General features: G+C 37.1%; 1 protein-coding gene across 2 annotated transcripts in view; it reads left to right on the plus strand.

Annotated features, from left to right (window-relative positions):
- Positions 1-6,544, plus strand: part of CSNK1E (casein kinase 1 epsilon) — a 38,861-nt gene extending 32,317 nt beyond the window's left edge. For both annotated transcript variants that reach the window (XM_026696221.2, XM_087934797.1), the window contains exons 8-11: positions 574-766; positions 1,265-1,404; positions 3,573-3,638; positions 5,047-6,544. In XM_026696221.2, the coding sequence (XP_026552006.1) occupies positions 574-766; positions 1,265-1,404; positions 3,573-3,605 (366 nt within the window). In that variant the 3' untranslated portion in view covers positions 3,606-3,638; positions 5,047-6,544. The remainder of the gene's footprint in view (positions 1-573; positions 767-1,264; positions 1,405-3,572; positions 3,639-5,046) is intronic.
- The last annotated feature ends 18,353 nt before the right edge of the window (positions 6,545-24,897 follow it).

The following is a 24,897-nucleotide window of genomic DNA, read 5'->3' on the forward strand; positions in this document are numbered from 1 at the left end:
GTTGCCTAAAAAGTAGCATCAAGATCTAAGTGCATAGGAACTCCAAAGACAGCTGAAGACAGAGCAAGGTCCTGTATATTTTCTTATTGACCCTTAGCCACAAGCTCTGTGCCCACGTTTTACTGCTTTCTAAGTAGATAGCTACTACAGCAAAACAAGTTTAATTTTTCTATATGTTAAATTCCAACAGTGCATCTGTTCTCCTTTATGTTTTACAACTACAATAATGGATTCTGATATTTTACTGAATCTTCAGTCAGAATATTGCTTGCCCAGATTTCTTTTCCCTTAGGACAGAAAAACTGAAAGGATAAATACTAATGTGCAGCAAAAGCTGAATTTGTAAGCAAAGAGCTTGATGGCTACAGGCTGACACACACTTCTTGTCCCACTCAGAAGTGGAGGAAGTTGGGAAAGCTCTGCAAAATAGACTCTGACTCAATAGGCAGAAATTGGGGAGTTTTGCTTCTTAGTTTTTTTCTCGGCTGCTGTTGCAATTGTTCATGCATGTGCATAAAGTGACTGATACCTCATAGCAGTTATTAAAGCATTGTGGGCCATTAAATGTTTCAGGGAGCAGCCCGGAATCCTGAGGATATGGACCGGGAGAGGCGAGAGCATGAACGAGAGGAAAGGATGGGGCAGCTCCGGGGTTCTGCTACGCGGGCACTGCCTCCTGGCCCTCCTGCTGGGGCCACTGCTAACCGCCTCCGCAATGTCGCTGAACCCATGGCCTCCACACCCACTTCCCGCATCCAGCAGTCTGGTGAGTGGACAGAAAATGGCATGCACAATTTTAGTGGTAGCAGAAGTATGGCCAGCCATGCTGATCTCTTCCGCACTTTCTTTTCATCCCAAATCCTGACTAGTCGACCCTATCTTCTATTTTGGAAAATTTATCCCTCTGATAAATAAGTTTTAAATTTTTTTAAAGGAATCTCTTATTAAAGCCAATAAAGAGTAAATCTATTTCAGTTTCAAAACTTGAACAGATTAATCCCAATTATGGAATCTGTTGAGGAACAAGTCAATCTCTCTTCCAGTATTAGAAGCAGGAGCTCTCCTTCTTTTCAGAGTACAAATCCAATAAACCCACCATCGCAGGGCCATTAGACCTTAGTATGCCATGGACATTTCCCTGTTCCCACCCTATAACTTTTCCTTCCTTTTTCTTTTCTTCCTTCCTTCTTTCTTCTCTCAACTTCGTCTTGTTTGTATAACTTCAAAATATCAGCGTTATAAATAATTATTCCCTTCTTGCCAGGAAACACATCTCCCAGGGCAATTTCACGGGTAGACAGGGAACGCAAGGTCAGCATGAGGTTACACCGAGGAGCCCCTGCCAACATCTCCTCTTCTGACCTCACAGGACGGCAAGAAGTGTCACGGATTTCAGCATCACAGGTGAGTTTCTTTTGATGATCCTATTTCATTGAAAAAAACATTTCTGTACTATCTTTTCTGATAAAAATAATCAGAGCAATATCTTATTACAATAAGACCAGCAATAAAAGCTTAAGTATATCCCATCCTAACCCACTGGACTATCCATCTGATCAGGCAAAGGGAGAATAAATATTATTGATATGTGATACGTCAACTTCCTTGGATTCTGAGTAGTATCTACAGGTAGTCTCCTTGGTTTACAGTCACTTATTCAGTGATTATTTGAATTTACAATGTAGTTACGGTGGCTCTTTCAAGTTCTGGACATCACAGCAGACCTCCTACACTCACACTATGCCTCCCCCATCACTCACACACACTCTTCCATTTGGCAGCAGCCATTTACCTATGTGCTGGTTGGCTTTCTTCCTGCCAGCTTCCCTGCTGACTTTGATTGTTGGAAGCTAGCAGGAACTTGCAAGGAAGTGCTTGCTCAATAGGAACTGCAGAGATTTCTGTCATTAAAGCAGTGCAGTCACCTGCGTAGAAAGCAAGGTCCAGGAAGTGCAGGCTTTCACAGACCATACAAACACTGTGGATTCAAATATCAAGTAACACCAACTCTTGGTAAGACATCAAGGATAACAGACTGGCATTCCTAGACCGAAGTTCTGATTGGGACCATTGGCACTCTAGAAATAGAGATCTATAGGAAACCCATACATAGAGTCCAGTATCTGCTGTTTGACTCCCACCATCCATTTCAGCACAAACTAGGAATCATCAGGACACTACATCACAGGACAGAAAACATCTCCACCATCAGAGATGCCTGAAAAAAGAAAAACAGGCATCTGGTGATTCTTAAAACCGGTGTGTATCCAAATTGGGCTTTTATTAAATCAGCATCTGGATCCAACAAAAGAATTGCAGACAGAGCTGAGACAGAAGAACCTGGTCATTTCTTACACCGCTGATTTAGTGGAGAAACTAAAACGGATATTTGGGAAATGCCTCATATCTGTGTTCTTCAAACGCACCAACACACCAAGAGAGAGAGGCTTGTCAGCCCTAAATAGCAGATACCAAAAGCTAAGGGCAATGTTGTGTATGCCATCCAGTGCAGTGAGGAATGTTCAGAATTTTAAATTGGAGAAACCAAGCAGCCTCTACACAAGAGGGTGGCCCAGCACAGGGAAAGCAACGCTACAGGACCAGAATCGACCGCACGCCTTCATTTAGAAAAAAAAGAACACACTTTTTTAGATAGGGAAGATGGATGGTTTGAGAGAGGAGTGAAGGAGTCCATCTATGCCAGAATGGGAAATCCTTCCCTCAGTAGAGATGGAGGCCTCAGACACAGTCTGCCCATTGGGGTTTTTTTTATGCTGCTCTTTCATCAATCTCTAAGATTGAGGCCAGTTCACAGGTTCACCAGGGAGGCCACTTTTAATGACCCAACTAGGGTAGAGGATTTAGCAGTTGGAACATTTACATCCCAATAACTCTCTGCCTACCCACCTAACAAGCCTATGCAGATTAGATGAGAAATGAAACCTCCCTGGAGGACATATATGGGATCTTTCGAACCAACTTGTTCAGGCTGAAGAAGCTATTTGGATAAGCAGTGAAATGTTTTGAACCAACAAGAAAAGTAGTCCAGTTGCCATGACTGAACTTCCAAACGACTCTGCCTGGATGACTGGGAATCTTCATTGACATACAGTCAGTCCCATGATGTTGCACTTTATGACTGTATTGCTTAGCGGCAGAAATTATGATTCCAATTGCCTTTGTAACTCAAGAGTATCTGAATTGGTGTCATAATCTATTTTTGTGGATTAGTGTATATCACACTTGTCACTTAAGTGTGAAGTAGATTTCCAGTAGATTCAAGAATATCAGTCATCTCTACATTTTTTTAAAAATGCATTCACCTGTTGTCCACTTAATGCAGGGATATCAAACGGGAGGGGGGCTCTTGGGCCAGATACGTCATGTGCAGGCCATGTAACTTAATACATCGATGAAAATCTTACTCAGGGTGAGGACAGAGGGATCCATTTTGGGAGAAGGAATATAATGGGATCACCTCTTCAGAAGGGAAAAAAAGAAACTATGGCAGTCCCTATGTACCTTTCCTATGGTCCTTTTCTGCAGCCTATTCAGTTCTTGTTTATTTGCAGACCAGTGTGCCATTTGATCACCTGGGGAAATAAAGAATGGATTCCACCAGACCAGTGTTTGCTCAGGTGAGTGTCTGCCTTGCCAGCCTGTTCTGTGACGACAGCATTATTATGCGATCAAGTGAATGGTAGCTCATGCAGGGCCCACCTATTTTCTGCTTAAATCTCAATGGAATGGAAATGGGATAGTCGTGTTTATAGTCGTCTCATCCCATGACGAGAAAACTGGACTGTTTTTTTTCTGTCCTGGCAATAAGGGACATAATGTTCTAAATAATAATAATAATAATAACAACAACAACAATAACAATATTAATAATAATAATACAGCCAGTTCTTTCAATTAGTGTGTGTTAGATGGGGTGACACGCTAATTTACTACCGTGGAATTGTGCAAGTGTAGTCATATAAGATTTCACAGAAGTATTGATCCCCACTGGCCAAGTGAGTGCTAGGTTTCAATCCTGAGTAGCAGGCTATTGGCATTGTTTCACCAGAGACATTCTTGAAAGCCTGAATCTGAAGAATTACGATGTAACATTTGTTGAAGAGCTGTACTGTAGTGTTTATGGTGTTGGACTAGAGATAGGGTTATGAGTTTCACATTCCCATTTGATTATGGCTAAATTATAATACTAGGTCTGTCATTTGAGGGGGGGAACAATTTATATTATTGTTTCAAGTTCCTGAAAGAAAATCAGGTATAGATTTAATAGAAAAAAATATTACTTTTGTTTTTAAGGATTTATATAACAGTGAATATTTGTCCAGGGGGATAGGTCAGTTTTTCTCAATTTCAGCATCTTTAAGATATGTGGACTTCAATTCCCAGAATTCCCCAGCTAGCCTGCTAGGAGACGTCCATGAATCTTAAAGTTGCTGAGGTTGAGAAAAAACACCATAGAATCAGGAGAATTGCCATTATTTAATTTTACTGCCAATACATTAGAATTTGATGTTCTTTTCTTTGAAAAGCAGATCTAGATCTGTGCAGCTGTGGGTTTCACATCATGGAAGCCGGAAACATAGCTAGTATACACAAAGTAAATACAGTACTTTAGACAATTTTGTGTTTCTCTTTTGTCTCTGAGGTTTCAGTTCGGTTCTTTATTCACCGTGAATTGGTAAAAAATTTCTTAAAAGCAACGTAATCAAACATGAAAATACCTTAAAGCTTCAGAGATAACTTTGCACTCCTTGCAAATAAAATAATATTGCATAAATTCTGATTGGTGTATAGCTTGAAAAACACACGAGGGCAGATACGAGATTATTTTCCCTGTTTACTTTTCTTCTTTCAGTGCAGTTTCTAGTCCTTAGAAGCTCCAAAGATTGATGGGCATGGGGAATCCTTCATGAAATAAGTGGTAACTTATTTAGGGCTAAGCCAATGTATCAGAAGAAAATCCAGTGTTTGAATTTCTGAGACGAAACCACTTTTTAATGCTCTGTTCTTTTCTTCTTCTTTTTCTAGTGTCTTCACTGTATTTTTCTTTTAAAAAACAAAACAACAAAAACAAATTAAAAGGAAAAAACAAACAAAAAAAGCCAACCTTTTTTTTCCCCCGCCAGCGACAAGGAGAGGATCTGCCCTGTGCTGGCATTCTTGTCTTTCCTGAGATCATCGGCTGTGTTCCCGAACCAAATTGCCTTTGACAAGTCACTCATGCAGGAGCCTTGCAGGAACACCTTTGCTGCTGTTGTGCAGCTTCCTCTCCATAGGCCTTGCCCGTCTCATGCCAGCAAGCTGTGGCCACCACCCAGATCTTTCTGCTCCCCTTTCCGATCTATATGTATCGTTCACAAAAAAAGAGAAGCCTTATTCGATATTGTTTTGAAAGCCCAGTTAGTTAAGAAAAGAAGGTTTCCAACGTAATTTTAATCACATCTTTGTTCTCTGGTTCTTGGGTGGGGAGGAGGATGTTTACAGGAGACTTTAAAAATTCCAGCTCCAAGGAGCTTGAGGAGGTGGTTTAACATTCATTTCAAATTTGGCTGCACTAGTAAGCTGGCACTGCCTCCAGGGGAGATTCAGTGGACGAAGGCTGCTATTTGTATTCAGGCATTCTTTCTTTTGGGGACACCACTGCCCCTGTGTGTGCATTCGTGTGGGATGCTATAGGCATACCAATAAGGTGAACAGGACTGGCACGGCAGCAGTTGTGTGTTAAGGGTGTGGATGTGGGTAGCAATATCTGCTGTGCAAGACAGCAACAAATGTGAAGGGTGTAGAAATGTACCCTGATTCTAGTGCAAGGGATGGCAGTCTCTCTCTCTCTCTCTCTTTCTCTCTCTCAAGCAACCAGTTTGGATGTGTTTAGTTTTATTATTATTATTATTATTATTATTTTGTTTTTATTATTTTCCTGCAGGAGTCAGGGGATGGAGCTGAGGGAAAGGGAGGGATATGTGAATGATGGGGGCGGGAGGAGAAGCCACAGTGATCGCAGAGGTTACTCCCTGTACCATCGATTTTGAAGGACAAACACATCTTCCCTCCTCAGTAAGAAGATTTCTTCTACTTTTTTGCCCCATTCTTGTTTTTAAATTTTTAGGTTTTATTCAAGAAAATCTGTCTTTAGTTCTGCATCACAGCCATCACCAACTGTCCTCCAGTCCTTGGCTTGGTTTTTTTTTTTTTTTTAAACGTTGGGCAGTCTGGAATGTTTGGAAGTGGAACAGCCTTGGCGTTTTTGGGTTGTTTTTTTTTAATTCTTCTATTTAACACAGGTTTTTTGTTGTTGTTTTCCCCTAATTTATTTACCCTGCTTACTGTGTCTCTCTCCTTTTTTTAATTAAGTAAAAAAACCTTTTTATTACTTTGTAATTTTAAAACAAAAACAAAAAAAAACAAAAAATTGAACTTTGGGGGGGTGGGAATTTTGTACTTTTTTCCTGTGTAAATATTGGACTTTTTTGAGCTTTATTGTGGTTGTTAATTTGAAGTAATAAAGTAGAAAATGATAAAGTGATAGAAGTTTCTGCCTTTGTTTCCCCTCTTCTCTGCAGTCAACCTTGTGATATAGGCAAGAAGTATCATTTTACGTGCAACCTCATCCGTTGCTCTGTTTCCAAGTTCCAGGAAAAATATTGACTCAAGAAGAGTATGTACATCATTTGCTCACCTAAAAATAAAGCAGATATAGCTTTCACTTTCTTAATTGATTCTGATATAATAACAGAAAAGCAAATTGTACATGCTTCAAACTATGCAATCTTTGTTTTGGACCTAAACCACACAGGTTCTTGAAATTGAAATTTCTTTTCAGATTACATTAAAGCCAATCCAAATTAACTCAAAATCAATATTTCCAAGAATGCATTAGCCAGAGATCCTTTTAGAATTTAAATAATAAAAAATAAAAATACCTTTTGGAATTTCAGCAGTAGACAGTGCATCATTTTTAAACTAACAGGATTCCATTGTATGTAATTTAGGAATAATGCATTAATTGCTCCCTGTCATTTATGTAAGAAAAAATCATTGCTAACCTCTAATATACTTCCCCAAAATTCTGGTATGTTATGTTTGTTTTTGGTTAATTTTTACTTTAAATTATAAGATCACCCAAATGGTGATTCTGGGTAGCTAATGTAAGATTAAAAACAAAGTAACGTGAAAGAATGTAGATTTCATCTTCGGAAGGAAGAATAGAGCATTGAAACATTAAAGGACACGAGAAAATAGAAAGTGTGAGAAAGGAACTCAAAATACAGAGAAAGAGTTGGAAAGGACCTCGGAGGTCATTTAGTTTAACCCACTCCTCAAGCAGTAGACCATTCAGGACAAATCATTGCCCAATCTCTTCAAAATTTCCGGTGATGGGGCACCCACAACTTCTGAAGGCAAGCTGTTCCATTGGTTGAATGAATGAATGAATGAATCTGCTTCCGAAAGGTACATTGCTCCAACCAATAAATTGGAGCAAAAGTTAAAAAGTGGTTAAGAAATTCAGAAGGATTCAAAGGTTCAAAATTTCACAGGTGCATGTGACACCCACCCAAACATGCTCTCACTGACCAGCCATGACTTTCATCGAGCAGAAATGCCATCTGGTTTCTCTGCTCAGAAGTACCTTATGTGAAAACTGCTTTGTAGTGCAACATTTACTTTCAAATCAACCTCACTTTGTGTGATACTGCAAATCAATCCCTCCTTGATTTTGTATGATGTAAAATGAGGCAGAGGAAACTCTTGATAGGCTTAAAGTCTGTAGAGATTCTCAGTCATCCAGGTCATGGTTATCCCAGAGATGCTTTTTCAGGAGGAAACTGGACTTTCTTGTTTTTTTTGTTTGAAAATGTTTCGCTTATCATCCAAGAAGCTTCTATAAATCCTTCCATTCCCCACTATCCTGTCAGAGCTGAAGAAGCTTCTTGGATAAACGTCTTCAAAAAAAAGGCCAATTGCCTCTTGAAAAAGCACTTTGGGGATCTTGACAGACTTTCAAGATGTTTTCATCCCATTCTGCAACAATAAAAGTATTCTTGGAATTTTTTCTGCTTCTGAGGCCTGACCTTGCCTACCCTAAAGGCTAAAAAAAAAAAAATACAGCAGAGCCAAATCAACCCACAAATATATTCCAGCCTGGAATATCGGGGCTATTTTAAATAATTTATACCTGTCTCCTTATGATGCTTAATTCCTATGAATAAAAGCACTTTTTAATGTTCTATTCATATTGTATCTGACAATTTTCATATGAAGAATCCCAGCATACCAACCATATATTCCAGTGATCAAAAGTCTGCCTTGTGTCTGAACAAGATGCTGCAATATTCAGCACAAACTTGTCGTTTCCCTCATAACCCTATATAAATATAGGCCAATAGCACCCAGCCATGGCAATCAAATCCGGTTAATAGTGATTATCTTTTCAGCCAGCTTCATACATGGTTAAGTGCAGCTTTGTCTTTCACTCTGACTAGGGTCTTCAAACTTTGCAAGTTTAAGACTTGTGGACTTCAACTCCCAGAGGTCCTGAGCTAACATGACTAGAGGAGGAAGTCTTACAGCTGTCAAGTTTGAAGACCCCTGGCCTAATATATGAAAGGCATTGCAGACAGGGGTAGGATTCTACCAGTTTGCACCTATTTGCTAGAACAGGTTGTTAACATTCTAAGCAGTTCAGAGAACCAGTTGTTAGAAGAAATTACTGGCCTAATCCTGTAAGGAAGGCAGGAAGGAAACATTCTGGTGCTGCTTACAGAAACTGCCTCTCCATTAACCCTTATTACATTCTTGGCAGGACTAGACTTCCTGTCTCAGGAATGTCTCTGGAGTTTTTTTCCCCTCCTTTGCTGGTACTTCGCTTGTGTGAAGTGACCAAAGTTACAATGGCACTGAAAAAAGTGACTTATGACCATTTTTCAAACTTATGACTGTTGCAGCATCCCCATAGTCATGAAAGACCAGCCACGCCTACCACCTAAGCCACGCCCACAGAACCGGTTGTTACAAATTTGAATCCCACCCCTGGCCATAGCATTGTCAAATGAATGTTCTGCATTGATGTTCTTTTCATGTAGCTGCACTCTGCCCTGCAATCCCCATGTCTTCCACAGTAGCCCATTTAAATTGGGAGGGGGGGGAAGAGGGGTACTTCATGCCCTGTTGGGCCAAAATGTTTTCCTTGGTTATCTATCTTCTCTGCTTCTGCCTCAATATGTTGCTCCTAAATTTGGGAAAGCTGTACCAGATTTCTTCACTCTGTTCAGCTGTTTCCTGCAGGAGCCTAGTTGAGATCTGATGTTTCAGTTCAATCCCTTAGTGGTGTCATTGCCGCTTAACAACGGTAGAATCAAGCAAAAAACCCGCCTTCCCTCAGTCTTTTCCACCAGTGGTGCGTTTCAAAATAGTTTACCACCAGTTTGGAGGGCGTGGCTTGGATGAGCTTGGCACACACGCACACACTTTGCTCACATGCCGAAGCTTTCTGACTCTCCTGCAATCCTGCACTCACCCTGTCACTTCAGCATCTGAAGCGCGGCAATCTGTGCCGCGCCAAGCAGCTGCGCTTCAAAAGCAGGGAATAAAGGTAAGTATGAAAGCCCAGGTGGGCAGCTCCTCAGAACCGGTTCATTTTCCGCTAATCTTCGGCGCTACCGGTACACCAGAACTGGGTCGAACTGGTAGAATTACACCACTGTTTCCCACCACAGACCTGTTACTTTGAATGTAACGCTACTGTTGACTCTACAAAGGGTCTTCCTTGAAAAGGGAGGCTGGCTTCCAATAGTGAATATTCTAAACTACAACGAAGCTGCAGCAGCTGCTTCTGCCAATGATAACTGGGCAGTTGTGATGGTTGGATCTTAATTGGGCACGTGTACCACCAGAAAAGTGCTATCTTGGTGGGCACCGTGTGCTTTACCATTTTATACTACTGGGTTACAGAATTGATTAATATGCTTATATGTACATTAAGATACATATTAAAAAATCACCCAAACTAAGACCTATCACTATGCGAATTTGAAAGTACAATGTAATATTGGCACAGTAATGAAATAGAAAATTGAACTTGATTCAAAATAAAACAATCTTAAAAACTGCAACAGCGACTGGGTTATATAAATAATTAGGAGAGGTTAAATACACAAGCCATTGAATTCTTCAAATATTCTTGCTCAGCTGACCTGGAACAGAACAAATCTGCTTCATGCATCACATTAAAGTCCAGTCTACTTTATTATTTGTTTTAATTATTAATTACTTCACTATGATTTGAATAAATCTCCATTAATTTACTCCATGCTATACCATGGACAGTAATTTATCAACCACGATTGGTCCACATAAAATTCAAAACAATCCCCCAGTTTCAAGTATAAGAATAATTCACTATTTTCTCTTAAAAGAGAAAAAAAAAAGACTTGTTATAGGTACAGATTTCATTGTTGCCAATCTATAGTAAGAAAAACAATTATTGGCACAGAAGCCAACATGAATCTGCTACTCTTAGTCAGATGGAGCCTCTGCAGAGAAGGATCAGAACTGGTTGTACTTAAGTGGCACAGTCAATGCCCTCCTATTGTAGACACCCAACTGCCATCATCAGATCAGCTGGTGGAGGCAAGAACTATGGCATGACGAATAGCAGTGCCTTTATTGCTAGCTCATCTTGTCTAAATTGGGACTTGGAATATGAATGTGCAGGAGGGGAGAGAGTTTCCTGGGGCTGGAATTGGTTTCTGAGAACAATCTCCACGGCTTTAACAGGAAGGATGAAAAGGCAAGGAAGAATCTATTTCCTATACCATATTTATAAGAAAATCTGTAGTCTGCAGTGAAAACCCTTTCATTCAAAAGTGCTGTATACATAGAAGCATGTGTACATGCACACTTTTTCACTATTATTTATCCAAAATAAAAGCTTAAGTAGTTTGTTCCAATAATTTATTTTTAAATAATTTCTTGCTGCTGAGAATAGAAATATAGATAAAACTTTTTGGGGTGGGTGGGGGTGGGGTTGTCTAATCTTTTTTGAGAATAATCATCTTAAATTTAAAGTGTAGCAGGAAAATCATGTTAGTAGTATTCTAAAAATGTAATTTTGCCTGTTCTTTTTGTGGTTTATATAGCAATCAATCTTTATATGGTCATAAACCAGCAGATATTTTGATGTAATAAAGCTTTGTTATGGAATTCCCATTGAATTAATTAATATCTAGCATAGCTTTAGGCATGCAAAAAATACACATTGATATTAATTTCTTCCCTTTCTATTAGTGATGTACTATAAACTGGGACAGCTGGATCACAAATTGTTTATCTCATTCATTCATTCAAAAGAATTTTCTTTGTCATTATTTGGGCAACTCACAAAATCATAATAAAACCAACAGTCAAACCCAAATCCTGACACCCTAACAATTACAGACAACCACTGAACTCTAGCCTCACTTCATCCCAGTAGTTGTGGGAAGAACCAGCTTTTCTTTAAAAAAAAAACTTATTAATTATACAACTAAAATGTCAAACAAACACATACACAGCGCACAGAAAGAAAAAGAAAAAAGAAAAAAACGATTAAAAAAACTAGCAATTCTATTATCGACAGTCTATGGTTCCTCGTTTGTTATCAATATTGGTGACATATTTACAAATATATCTTATTGCGAGCATATAATTACTACCTCTTTTACATTTTATGGTGTTTACTAATATATTTTCTATTTTTGTTCTATCCAGTCATACCAGCATTCCCAGCTATAATATTCTGATGTTTCTTTTTCCTTAAGTGCTAAGGTTAATTTATCCGTCTCTGCACAGGCTGTTATTTTCTGAATGATCATTTCCTCTGTTGGAATATCTGTGCAAAGGTTATTCTGACTGCAGTAAGAATGTGCAGTATTATATATTTGACTTTTTTATAAATTTGTCTATTAAATATCCCCAGTAAGAAGAATTCTGGTTTTAATTCAGTTTGCTCCGCCACTATTTCCTCTAACCATTTTTTTATTCTGTGCCAGTATCTTTGAGCTTCAGTGCAGGACCATCACATGTGAAAGAATGTTCCGTGTTTCTTTTTACATTTCCAGCAATTCGGATTCATGTTAGGAGACATCTTCGCTATTCTTGAGGGTGAGAGATGCCATCTATAAAACATTTTATAGGCATTTTCTTTATATGTTGCTGTTTCTGTGATTTTATTGTTCCTTGTCCAGACCTTTTCCCATTCCAATAATGTAATGCTACATCCTATGTTTCTACTCCAAGCTATCATGTTGCCTTTGACGACTTCTTCTAATTCTATCTCTAATAAATAATTATAAAATTTAGTTATATATTTTTTTAATCTGGGCCTAATAGGATTTTATCTAATTGTGGCTTAGCATAAATTCCAAAATTTTTCTTATCCTGACTATATCTATTTTAAATTTGCAGGTAAGCCCACTGGTCTACTTGTAGCCCTTGTTCTTGGAGATCTTGTCATGATTTTAAAGTTCCTTGTGCATCACGAAGGTCTTTGTATTTTATCATTTTGTTAAGATCTAGATTATCTGGATGTATCATCGCCTCCATCATTGATATCCAGATTGGGATTTTTAAATAATGTTTTTATTTTATTTTATTCCAATTAGCCAATAAGGAATCTCTAATTATATGTCTGTGGAAATAGTTCTGTTTGATTTTTCCAGTGTCCCATAAAAATGCATGCCACCCCCTCTGTAAGTCGTGGCCTTCTAGAAATAAGATTCTTTTATTCAATAGGTTTACCCACTCTTTCAACCAAAGTAAGGAGGCTGACTATAGTATATTTCCCAATTTGGGAGTGCCATACCTCCCCTGCTCTTCATATCTTGCATTGCCTTTAGGTTTATCCTCGTTTTTTTTTCCCTTGCCAAATAAATTTGGTGATTATCTTGTTAAGTTCTACAAAGTAATTTTTATGTATTTTTATTGGTATTGTTTGGAATAAGTAAATACATTTGGTCAGAATGTTCATTTTTATAGTGGCAATCCTCCCTAGTAAGGAGATTTGCGATTTGACCCCTATCTCTAAATCTTTTTTGACTTGCTGTAGTAGTTTATTATAATTATTTTCCATTAGGGTTTTGCATTGAGCTGTCAACCAAATTCCTAAGTATTTAACTTTTTAAACTATTTATAATCCCATTATCCTTTCCAATTTTAATTTCTGTTTTTCTGTTAAATTTTTAGTTATTAATTTCATATTTCCCTATTGATTTTAAGTCCCGCAACTTTCCCAAATTGATCTAACTGTTTCAATAGTTCTTGATCTGTTTCAATTGGTTCCTCTATGAAAAAAACCATATCGTCCGCAAATGACTGGAGTTTATATTCTTCTTTCTTAATTTTTAGTCCTTTTATTCCTGGGTTCTGTCTAATTCATGTAAGCAATGTTTCCAAAGATAATATGAAGAGCAGGGGAGATAATGGACATCCCTGCCTAACTCCTTCCTCTGTTTTTATTGAGCGCGTGTACTCTCCATTAATTATAATATTCGCCTTTTGTGAATCGTAAATTGTAGTCACAATGTTTTCAAATTTAGTGCCTAAATTCATATTGTAAATTTGTTGGATTAGGAATTGCCAATTTAGGTTGTCAAAGGCCTTCTGTGCATCCAAGAATACAAGGGCTATTTGTTTTTCTGGGTAGGCTTCGTAGTATTCCAAAACATTTAGTACTATTTTTAAATTATTCCTAATTTGTCTATTGGGAAGGAATCTTTGATCTTTATTCATTCAATATCTTTATTCATTCAATATTTTTTTTAATCTATTTGCTATAATTGCGGTAAATATTTTATAATCAGTATTTAACAGGGAAATTGGTCCATAATTTTGTATAAGTCATAAGTCTGAGTCTTCTTTCGGGATCAACGATATCAGTGTCTGCTTCCATGAATCCCGCATTCTTGCTGCAAGTAGGACCTCATTATATGCTTCCATCATGAGAGGTCCTATTTATTCTCCTACTTTCTTATAAGGTTCCCCTGGTATCCCATCAGGTCCTCCTTTTATTGTTCTTTTGGTTTTCTATTGCTGTTTTTAACTCGGGGCACATAATGTCTTTAGTTAACTTTTCCTTCATCTCTTCCTTGATTATTTTATCTTTAGTAATACCCAAATAATTTCTTATCATGTCCTCATTTACCTCCTCCTTTTTATAAAGATCTTCAAAAAATTTACATGCAATTTCTTTTTTCTGTTCTATTCCTTGGTGGGCATCCCCATTTTCATCTATTAGTTGGTAGATCAATCTTTTTTGTTTTTCTTTTTTAAGTTTGTAGGCCAACCACCTTCCTGGTTTATTGGCCTGTTCAAAGAATATCTGTCTAGCTGTATTCAACTTTGAAACCATTCACTCTTGTTCGATTAAATTTAATTTATGTTTAGTTATTATAATCTGATTTTTCAATTTACAATCTTTTGGGGTGTATTGTAGCTGAGTTTCTAATTCTTTGATTCTTTGTTCTAATTTATTTTGTTGGGCATATTTTTCTTTATTTCTTTTAGCGGTGTATGATATCGTTGTGCCTCTTATTATTGCCTTCATTGTATCCCAAATATTCTGTTTCATAATTGCCTCATTGTTATTTTCTTTTAAGAAATAGTTTAATTCCTCCTTAAGTCTATTCATAAATTCTTTCTGTTTAATTAGCTGTGTATTTAAAGTCCACCTTTTCCTTGGTTTTTTCCTACCTTTCCACATTATCTGAATCGGATTGTGATCTGCCCATTTGTTTGGTAAAATTTCAATCTCTTTTAATTCATTTACTAGCTCGCCATTCATCCACACCATATCAATTCGTGTCCATAACTGATGAGGATTAGAGTAAAATGTAAATTGCTTTTTCTCAGGGTTTAATTTCCTCCACATGTCTATCAAATTTAGTTCAATCATCATTTCCTCACATGTTTTCGATAGTTCTCTTTTTCTCCCCCCCGCTACTGTGATTTTTCTGATGGTCCACAAAAGCATTGAAATCCCCCAGGATACAAATATTCCTTTTCTCTGATTCACTATTTTCCCATGTAATTGTTTAAAAAATTCCTTTTGGTTATCGTTAGGGGCATAAATTACCACTAATAGAATTGGAACTGATTTAATCCAAATTTGTAACACCAGAATTCTTCCATTGGGGTCTGTCCAAATTAGCTCTGCTTTCATGTCTTCCTTCACATAGACTGCTATCCCTTTCTTTTTCCTAAGATCTGCTGGTGATGTATACAAATTTCCTAGCTTCGGGCATTCTAGATATTTTTCTTCTTCCTTCCTTATATGAGTTTCCTGTAAACATATTATATCTGCATTTTGTTTAATTAGTTTGGTTAGTATTCTTTTCCTTTTTATCCTAGAGTTTAGGCCATTTATGTTAATTGATAATATTTTCTTTTCTTCGTCCATCACCTAATTGACTCTTGCTCTTTTTCTTGTAGTTACTCCTGTCTGTCTTTGTGGCTGATTGTGTGTCTTCGGTTCTTCTCTCTCTTGATGTTGTATATTTTTTGAGTTCCTATGATTCCCATCTCTATCCTTTTGACAGTCTTGGTTGTCTTGTGAATTTGTTTCTAATTCATCTCTACTACTCGATTCTTCAGGGTATACTAATCGTTCATAGAATTCTTGGGCTTTTTTTTTTTGGAATGGAATGAGGGTTTATAATTACATATATTTACAATCTTTCTTTTTTTTAAAGAATATAGTGTGTATTATAAGAATGTGCCAAGCAGAATTCGATTGGAAGTTATGTATTATGTATTATATTGAAGGTCATAAACTTAAGGTATATATTGAAGTTTAAATAAGAGTTGAATGGATGTAATTAAAAGATATAAAGGTGTCATACTCCAATTAGCAACTACAGGAGAAAATTTGTTTAATGAGAAAAGATAATATGAAATTGAAACAGAACAGACAAAAGTATAAATATAATGATTTGAATTTAGATGAGATAATCAAAATAAAATTGAGAAAATTAAAAGAGGGAAAAAACTATATAGAAAATGTAAAATAGTATAAAATATGGAATAGAATACAAAAAGGAACATGAAATTGAGTTTTGTGTCTGTATAAAGAAGTTCAACCCGGGACCATGCTATTTTCAAAAAAGATGTTTTACCTGTATTTTGTGTGTGAAAACCCAAATAAAACTTTATTAAAAAAAAAAAAGAATTCTTGGGCTTTTTCCATGGAGTCTACTTTAATTTTTCTTTCTTCCCATGTGATTAGCATTTCCTCTGGGATTAGCCATCTGAATATGATGCCTTTTGGGTTTAACTGGTTTGCCAAGAATTTATAATCTCACCTCTGCTCTCTCACTCTTCTTGGGGTTTGTTTAAGCACCAAGATTTCTTTTCCTTTATATGTAATTGTTTCTTCTCTAGAAATTTTATATATAACATCCTGAACTTTTCTTCTGGCAAATCTCATGTGGACCTCTTTTGGATATTTATGTCGTCTTGCATAATTTGTGCTCACTCTGTATACTTCGTCTAGCTCTTTCAGGATATCATCCTTATCTTTTTCCAATAGGTCTGCTAATATTCCTGCCATCACTTGTTCCAAATCCTCTTCTTTAGATTCCATTATATTTTGGAATCTCAAATATGCTGCAGCCTTGTCCATTTCCAGATATACCAAGGAATTGTCCATTTCTTTACGCACATTTCTTAATTGCTCACCAGCCATTTCCAGCTTCTTTTCCATTTGTTTCGTCCTTTTCTCAATCTCCTTTGTTGTTGATTCATTCCTTTCTAGTGCTTGCTGTATTGTTTCAATTTTTTGATCCAGCTTTAAGATGTCTAATTTCATTTCTGCCTTTAAGTTCCCCATCTCTTCTTTTAATTCATTTGTGTCAGCTCTTGTTTCAGTATGATTTTTCATCATTATTTCCTGACGTTTCACCATGGATTCTTGTAAAGTAAGAAGGTTTGATTGGATACTGGCATTCGTGATGACAGGTTCTTTCTCTCCAGGGAGAGTTTCTTCAATTGTCTTTTGTGCCATCACCAAGGGTGATGGCATCACAGTTGTTTGTATTGAAGAGGTCTTCTTTCCAGTTTTAAGCGTTGTCTTAGTCATAGAGGTCATTTCTTGTAAAATTTGTTTTTGTTTTTGTATTATACTAAATATGTTGTCCCAACTTAGCATTCACTATTGAGAAGTATCAGCTATATATGGCCACTACTCTAATTAATATGATATGTTACAGGGTTAACCTCTTTTGTCAATATGTATATTCTCCAGAACAATTTTAGAGCTATTTTCTAAATCAAATACCTGGATTTGTAGATCTTAATAATATATCAAATTCCTCTATTTAAATTTAAGTACTATTAATTTGTATATCTATAAATGCTATAAGATCCCTAATCTCAAAATAGTGTTATAAGATAATATTTCAAATACTTACAAATCTAAATGAAAATATATGAACCTTGCTATACAATAATTAATTAGTTAATCTGTAGTAATCTCAATTAGTCACAATTAATTATTTAATTCAATATAATCAACGCCTATAATCAAGTATCAATACCTAAACAATTAATTATCATCTCCTTTTTTGTGTGTGTTATAACCAAATACAAACTTCAATATTTACTAATGTATCAATTAAATCATTTATAAATAACATTTACCACATTTGAAAGTCAGTTAAGTTGGTGTCAAGAAATAATTATTACAATCCACAAAGTTTAAAAGCTTAAAGTGTCTTAATGTAGTTGTTCAGTTCTTCATCTCTAAATCAAAATTCCTTCACCGAGCACACCGGAAGCACAGACTTGCTGAGTAATGTCTCTGGTTTCACCATCTCACCTCACTTTCTGCTGTAGCTGTTTCTCCTTTTGTTTAAAAATCTTGTAAATCAATCTTTAAATTCATATAGTCTCTTTCTTTAATAAATCTTCTCCACTTACTACAGCTCCAGTCCAATAATCCAAAAAGAATCCAGTAAATTATTCAGTTTTGTCCATGGAATATTTAAAGTTGTAATAAGACTATTTAATTCCTTATTTCAGATCTCCCCCGATCTCAAGTTCGTCCTTCCAATTTTCCCCAAAATCCACAGTTCAAATCTCTTGAAGTTCCTTTAAATTAAATTTGTCGTTCTTTCTTTCTTTCCCCCCTCCCCCAATTATTGTCAGTCACTCAGGTCCCTTCGATTCTCTTATCTTCTCTATCCAATTGCTCGCGTCCTTACCCTCTTTCATCTCACAAGCCCTTTTGCTTTCACCGGCACTCGTATCTTCTTTGCTCGCTGTTTTCAGGCTTCGCTCCGACTAAGGTTCTCCAATATTCAGTGCTCAGTCAGGATCGCAAATTCTTTCACTTGCACTCTTCGTTCACCACAGTCTGTCACTCACTCGCTTCCTCTGTTTTTAGTCTCAGTTTATACAAAGTGGAAGAAAATCATCACCTGCCACATTTGTAATATTGAATGTTGTTGGTCCGGTGATATTCCATCTCTGATGTTATTAGCAAACCTATTAAATCAGAAAATTATCTGCCTTTCTAATAACCATTATTGAAATGATAAAGGCACCAATCAGTCTTCACTGTTTGAACCTTATATTAAAAAGGCATCAGGTCCAATTTAACTAATTTATTGCTAAAAACCTAAGCACAGGAATCTTCTGTGAATGGCAATCAAAGTGGAGAGTGGACTTAGTTCATTGGTGACTATGCAATGATTCTAGGTTGATCCATCTTTTCATCCCTCCCCCTGGCTCGCCAGTTCTTCTCCTATATCAGGTTCATATAGAAAGATCTTTTTTTAGGAACAAACGATGAATTCTGTCTATTCAGGCCTCTCAAAATGGGGATTAATTTACGAGGTATTTTAAGAGGCACTGTAGTGCTAAACCAAAAACATGAAGATTGTTATATTATTTAGCCTAATGTGGGAATCCATTATGGACACTTATCTTCTACTCTAGGCAAGGATGCCTGCATCCAAACTCTGCAGCTACTTGATTTACCAACAGTCTCCCTGAAGCTCTTTACTTTTTGCCACTAAATCCTGCAGACGACTGAACATTGTTGTCATCACTGACCTCAGGTAAGCTCTTCTCTCCTTACCTCTCCTCTCCCTGTCCCTTTCCTTCAGCTTTCCCTCCATTTTTAGCTCTTTGGCACTTATTTTTGTGGTGCTATGTCACAGTAGTTGAGCCCATGTTGACAACTCATCTGCCACCACTTGTCTCCAGAGAGGACTTCTTGAGGTGGCTGCTGATTGCCAGGCAACTCTTCTGGCCAGACATGGGGTAGAATTAAAATGGCTCTGAGCTAGCTGAATGCAATATACCACATGAATATACGAACGTAAGAAAAGGAACTCTAAGGGAAGACTCCAGTAAACTATAGAAACAGGTGGATAAGGAGACAGGTAGCTAGAAAGATAAAGCGATCAAATAAATGGAATAAGCATAAAAGAGAAAAATAATAAGACAGGAAACAGTGAAATAAATCGGAAGTTTTGAATAGATCTTAGAAGATTGTCAGCTTGTAGAAGTTCATTGTAAATATGAAAGCAATGGGTGGCCTTTTTAAATAAAGGTAACCTTTCTTTTATAACACAACAGCATATTTTTATAATAAAAACACTTTTCCAAAGAATTGGCATATCTGTGTTCTGCCTTAGTTTGTCACCATGGTATGCATCCACAACAGTATGCTTTAGTGATAAGTGTGTGTGTGTGTGTGTGTGTGTGTGTGTATTCCAGTCTACTCTTTCAGCTATGGCAATGGTGTAAAATATAACAGTAAAAATCAACTTCAGTTGAACAAAATAGTATGATAAATTCTTAAACTTTGAGCAAATCCTCAACACTGAGCTATACATGAAAAAATGATGCAGGGACAAGAAAGAGACTGAGAAAAGGGACTCAGAAATATGCTGCCAGCATTCAAATAAAAGTAAATGTTGACTTGATCCCATGCAAAAGAGATTGGAGCAAGAGGCTTACATAAAACTGAATGTTTATAATGCTGCTTCTGGATAGCAACCAGATACAGTAATTCTGTCAACAGTTTCAACCAAATAATTCTGTGTGGGTTGCTATTTATCAAAGATGTTCACTGCATGGGATTGTTTTTTGATAAAACCATGTATAAATACTGAAATACAATAAATAACAAAAGATTTAGATGACTAAAGTTGTGGTGAGAATACAAATTGATTAGGGAGGCTGTATTACCTTGAACTGGGCATGCCCAACAAGGACAAAGGGGTAGAGGTAGGCTGTTGCCAGCTGAGTATTTCCCAATTTTAATTATTCTGAAACTGATTTAATATTTACACCTACACAACCTTACATTCATGTGATTATTATACATACATTCATTTCAATGGTATTTCTTTTATTAAGTGGAAAATATAGGTCTCACTCACTATTACAAGATGATGTTGGAACAACCACATTGGCAAGATCCGCATTCTGGCAAACCTTTGACTAAGAATGACATCATCAGCTCTACCAATACAGCAATTACAAAGGCATTTTGTTCACCTATTCCAATGGTACAGCCTGATGGATTGTATACCAGGAAATCTTCCACCTCATCCTGCTGGTATAGCATCTCAAAAGGTATTTGGCTCTGGCCAATGGGAACAGATTTAGTTTAAAGCCTCCATATATTGGTTGCACCAAAAAAGTGCCATTTATATCCTGGCTTTTCCCAGCAGTTGGAAAGTTAATAACAATTTTTAATAAATGTTTTTAAATGACAATATGATATCCTATTTTTAACTTGGGAAAAAAAGATCCCAGCTTATTACAGAGGTTTACTTAAAATTGCACAAGAGCGAAGAAGCAAATACTGTCCCCTTCTTCAAGAAGGAGGAGGACCTGGATCTATAGATCTCTCAACTTCACCTTTATAGATGGCAAGATGGGATTCAAATATTTTTACTAGCGGTTCTGTGGGCGTGGCTTGGAGGGCATGGCAGGGGAAGGATACTGTAAAATCTCCAGTCAGAGGTGGTATTTGCTGGTTCTCTGAACTACTCAAAATTTCTGCTACCAGTTCTCCAGAATTGGTCAGAACCTGCTGAATACCTCCTCTGGATATTCTCAAACAGATTTAAGCAATAATGATTGGCTAAGCATGCCAGGTGTCAGCATGGGTTTGTCATATACAAATTATTGCCAGACTAACCTCATCTTCTTTGATAATTACTACTTAGTAGATCAAGAAAAAACATAGAGCAGGGGTGTCAAAGTCAAGTTGTCACAGCAGCATTCTGTGATGTATCAGGACTTTTTTCCTCTGGGCATGGGCGTGGCCAGCACGTGATGCATCCAGCCCACAGGTTGTGAGTTTGACACCCCTGGCATAGGGCATAGAGATAGGGCTACACCATCCTAAACAGCTTATCTCCCTCTAATAATTAGATGAACAATCTACTTTAACCTGAAGAGAAGTATTGAGTAGAATGCCTCAGGGACCTTCATTGTATCAATGATTTGATAAAAATGAAGGAATGTGCAGATGAAACAAAGCTGGAAGGAATGGCTTGTACTTCAACAAAGAGAAGAATAAAAAAGATCTAGGAAACTTTAAAAAGTGGACTGAAAGGAATTTAACAGGGAGAAATTAATGTCCCATATTGGGTAAAAAAATTAAAGGCACATGAAAAGAGATCCAGTTTGGCAATAGTATATGTGAAAAGGATCTGATGTCCAAACTATGAGCCAGTATATTCAACTTTTTATACGTTGTCTCAGTCATCCTACCAAATGCAATGGCATCAAGCCAGCATTCTCTTGGGGAAATAAATGATTGCTGCAACTGAAAATTTAAATCTAGTTCTTCTATTCAAGTGAAGAGCTAAACCTGAGAATATCCTTCTTCAGCTTGGCATTTTCTAATTGTGCTGGTCTAACAATTCACAGCCAGCATTGTTTACAACAGAAATAACATTCACCTGAATACATTTTAATCCTCAGTAGATCTCTTCAGGGATTCAGAAATGAATGTTTGAACAGGCTGTGAATGAGTCTCAATGTTATAAGCCTTGGTGTGAGAATCCAGCCTTTTCCAAGTTTATTTAATTGGCAGAACTGGTTGTGTTCACACTACACTCCTAATATTCTTTATCTGAGTTTGACTTAGCACTTTGTGTTGGCCCAGCTCATTTTGATCTATCTCACAAACCATGACCCACAGCAATATCAGCACAGCTGTTATGTCTCACATAGACTGTGAAAAGTCACACCAACTTTCTACACTCCCTGAAGTGGCTGCCTCATGGTTAAGCCTGGCAGAACAGAAGGACATTTATGACAACAGTCACTTGCATGGGAAGCATTAGAAGAAGAAGCAAAAGGACAGGCAACACATACAGGGTCTGTATGAAAGATATTCACTAACCATAGTTTACATATCTCTGACAAAGAGTTTTGTGGAGCCCTTCTTTAAGAATACAGACTTCTCTAATCAGACATAAAAGAGGTTTGTATCAGGGGTGCGATTCAGAATTTTTAACAACCGATTCTGTGGGCATGGCTTAGGTGGTGGGCATGGCTTCGTGGTCATGTGACTGGGTGGACAAGGTCATGTTATTGGCTGAGCGTGGCCAACTCAATATCACTCACATCGAGGCACGCATCTCCTTTCCTGGCCTCTCATGGCTGTGGGGATGCTGCAACAGTTGTGAAAAATGGTCATAAGTCACTTTTTTCAGTGCCATTGTAATTTTAAATGGTCACTCCACACAAGCAAAGTACCAGCAAAGGAGGGGACAAAAACTCCAGAGATGTTCCTGAGACAGGAAGTCTAGTCCTGCCAAGAATGTAATAAGGGAGGGGCAGTTTCTGTAAGCAACACCAGAATGTTTCTTTCCTTCCTTCCTTCCTTACAGGATTAGGCCAGTATTTTCTTCTAACTGGTTCTCCAAACTGCTTAGAATGTTAACAACCGGTTCTAGCGAATAGGTGCGAACTGGTAGAATCCCACCCCTGGTTTGCATTTAAAAAGCACACAAACATTCTTAACCTGCTAAGCTTAATGACATATTTCTCAGAGGAAGCAGGGCGATATGGCTCAGATAATCCAGCATGGAAGAGCTCTTGTGTGTGTGAGACATGCCTGAGCGTGTTTGTAATTATCTTTTCAATTTGTCTATATGTAAATTACTATAGCTGGCAGAATATTCCTCATGTGCATTATCAGAAGTATTCTGGCTGTTTTATTAAAATTTTTTACATATAACATATCCACATCGCTAACACATTTTTAAATAGTATTGTTGAAAGATTGAATAGCATATGATTTTAAATTATTAAATAAAACCGATAAAAAGAAAAAGAAAGAAAGCTTTACTTGCAGGTAAAGCATGTCAAGAAAACTATTGGAATGGTATTATAGATGTTTCCATGTGGCAATGAAGAATTCATCCAGAATTGCACTTCTCATAAGCAGTAGTGGCCTTGAAGAAATTAAAGTTGTATTGTTTACCCCACAAAACAGAAAAAAAAATTAAAAACCTGAGCATTTGTTACAAGATGCAGCTACCCAGCTATTGAACCACTATTGGATCGTAATAGAAATTCTATTAAGCATGATTAAGGTAGCATGAAATTCAGTCACCTACTCTGAAATTAGATGCTTTTCTCAAAGCCTCTGATCATGGTCATAGACAGTGCCTCAAGTGAGGGAAAGGATTCAGAGATGTAACCAAAATACATATTTCTTAGGATGTAGGGATTGGAAATCACTCACTTATAATGTTTCCATTCCATTGGAGTAAAGAATTTTCAACTCCACACAAAAGGGAAAGAAAACAACTTTTTAAAAACCCAAGCAGCCTGCCCTCCTCTGTGCCCACTAACCCCCTTCAAAGTGGTGTAAATTGAAGAAACCCTTGTCAATTTTCATTACCGCAAAAAGATAAGAAGGAAACAAAAACACCAGAACATATCCTCTCCAGCAACTGACACCCAGATAATTAACAGCAGACAAGCAATCAAGTAAAAACAATATCCTAATCTAAGAACTACCACAGAAAAAACCACTTCCCCACAGCAGAGCAAACTACTGTGTATAAACAGGAAGCAAACCTCATACTCACAAGCACTGATAATGTTATCTAGTTGGGTACTGAAATGTCTGCAAGCAAATAACCAAGCTCAGAGAACACTAAGGACTCCACATGTGTAATACTGAAGCTGGTTGGATAGAGGTTAAAATTTCTATGAAATATGAAAAATAACCCACCAGTCTGAACAATAGTACTGAAGAATTCTTAAAGAATAAATGAACATGAATGATGAATCTGAATGAATTATTGAACTACTAAGTTTTGTAGTACCAAAAATGCTTACCATATGAAAGCATTCTCTTTACTGGAAAACCAGGAAGTAGATAACCTTATCTACAACTTTAAAAAAAATTATCCTAAATAATTATAGACCTGTTGTCTAATGTCAATATGTAGAAAAAAGATCTGAAAGCCAAAATGGTTAGGTTATAGTGTGGGAAACTCTTGCTCAGAAATGAAACATGGCCTATGGAATCTTTGATTCCAGTCTGCAGCATCAGCTCTTCATCTGTGTCATACAAAAAATAAGCGTGGGATAGGGAAAAAAAAGACATTATTCATATGAATGGAAGCTTATTTTTAAGCCTAAGTGTAGAACTGAGAGAAAAATGTTCAAGAGACTGTAGCATATGAGGAGGGGGAAAGGTCCATTAGGGAAAGAGAAAAAAGAGGACTACGAGAAGGAATATTTATTTTTATGTATTTATTTATAAATTTGTTATAACCACCCAACTCCAATTTATATAGTTTCAGAGGAAACCTGAAAACTGAGAGAAAGAAGATGTTCAAGGGACAGTAGCATGTG

The sequence above is a fragment of the Pseudonaja textilis genome, chromosome 5 (genome assembly GCF_049901715.1).
Source record: "Pseudonaja textilis isolate UNSWEBS1 chromosome 5, rPseTex1.2, whole genome shotgun sequence".
In the NCBI taxonomy this organism is placed as follows: Eukaryota; Metazoa; Chordata; class Lepidosauria; order Squamata; family Elapidae; genus Pseudonaja; species Pseudonaja textilis.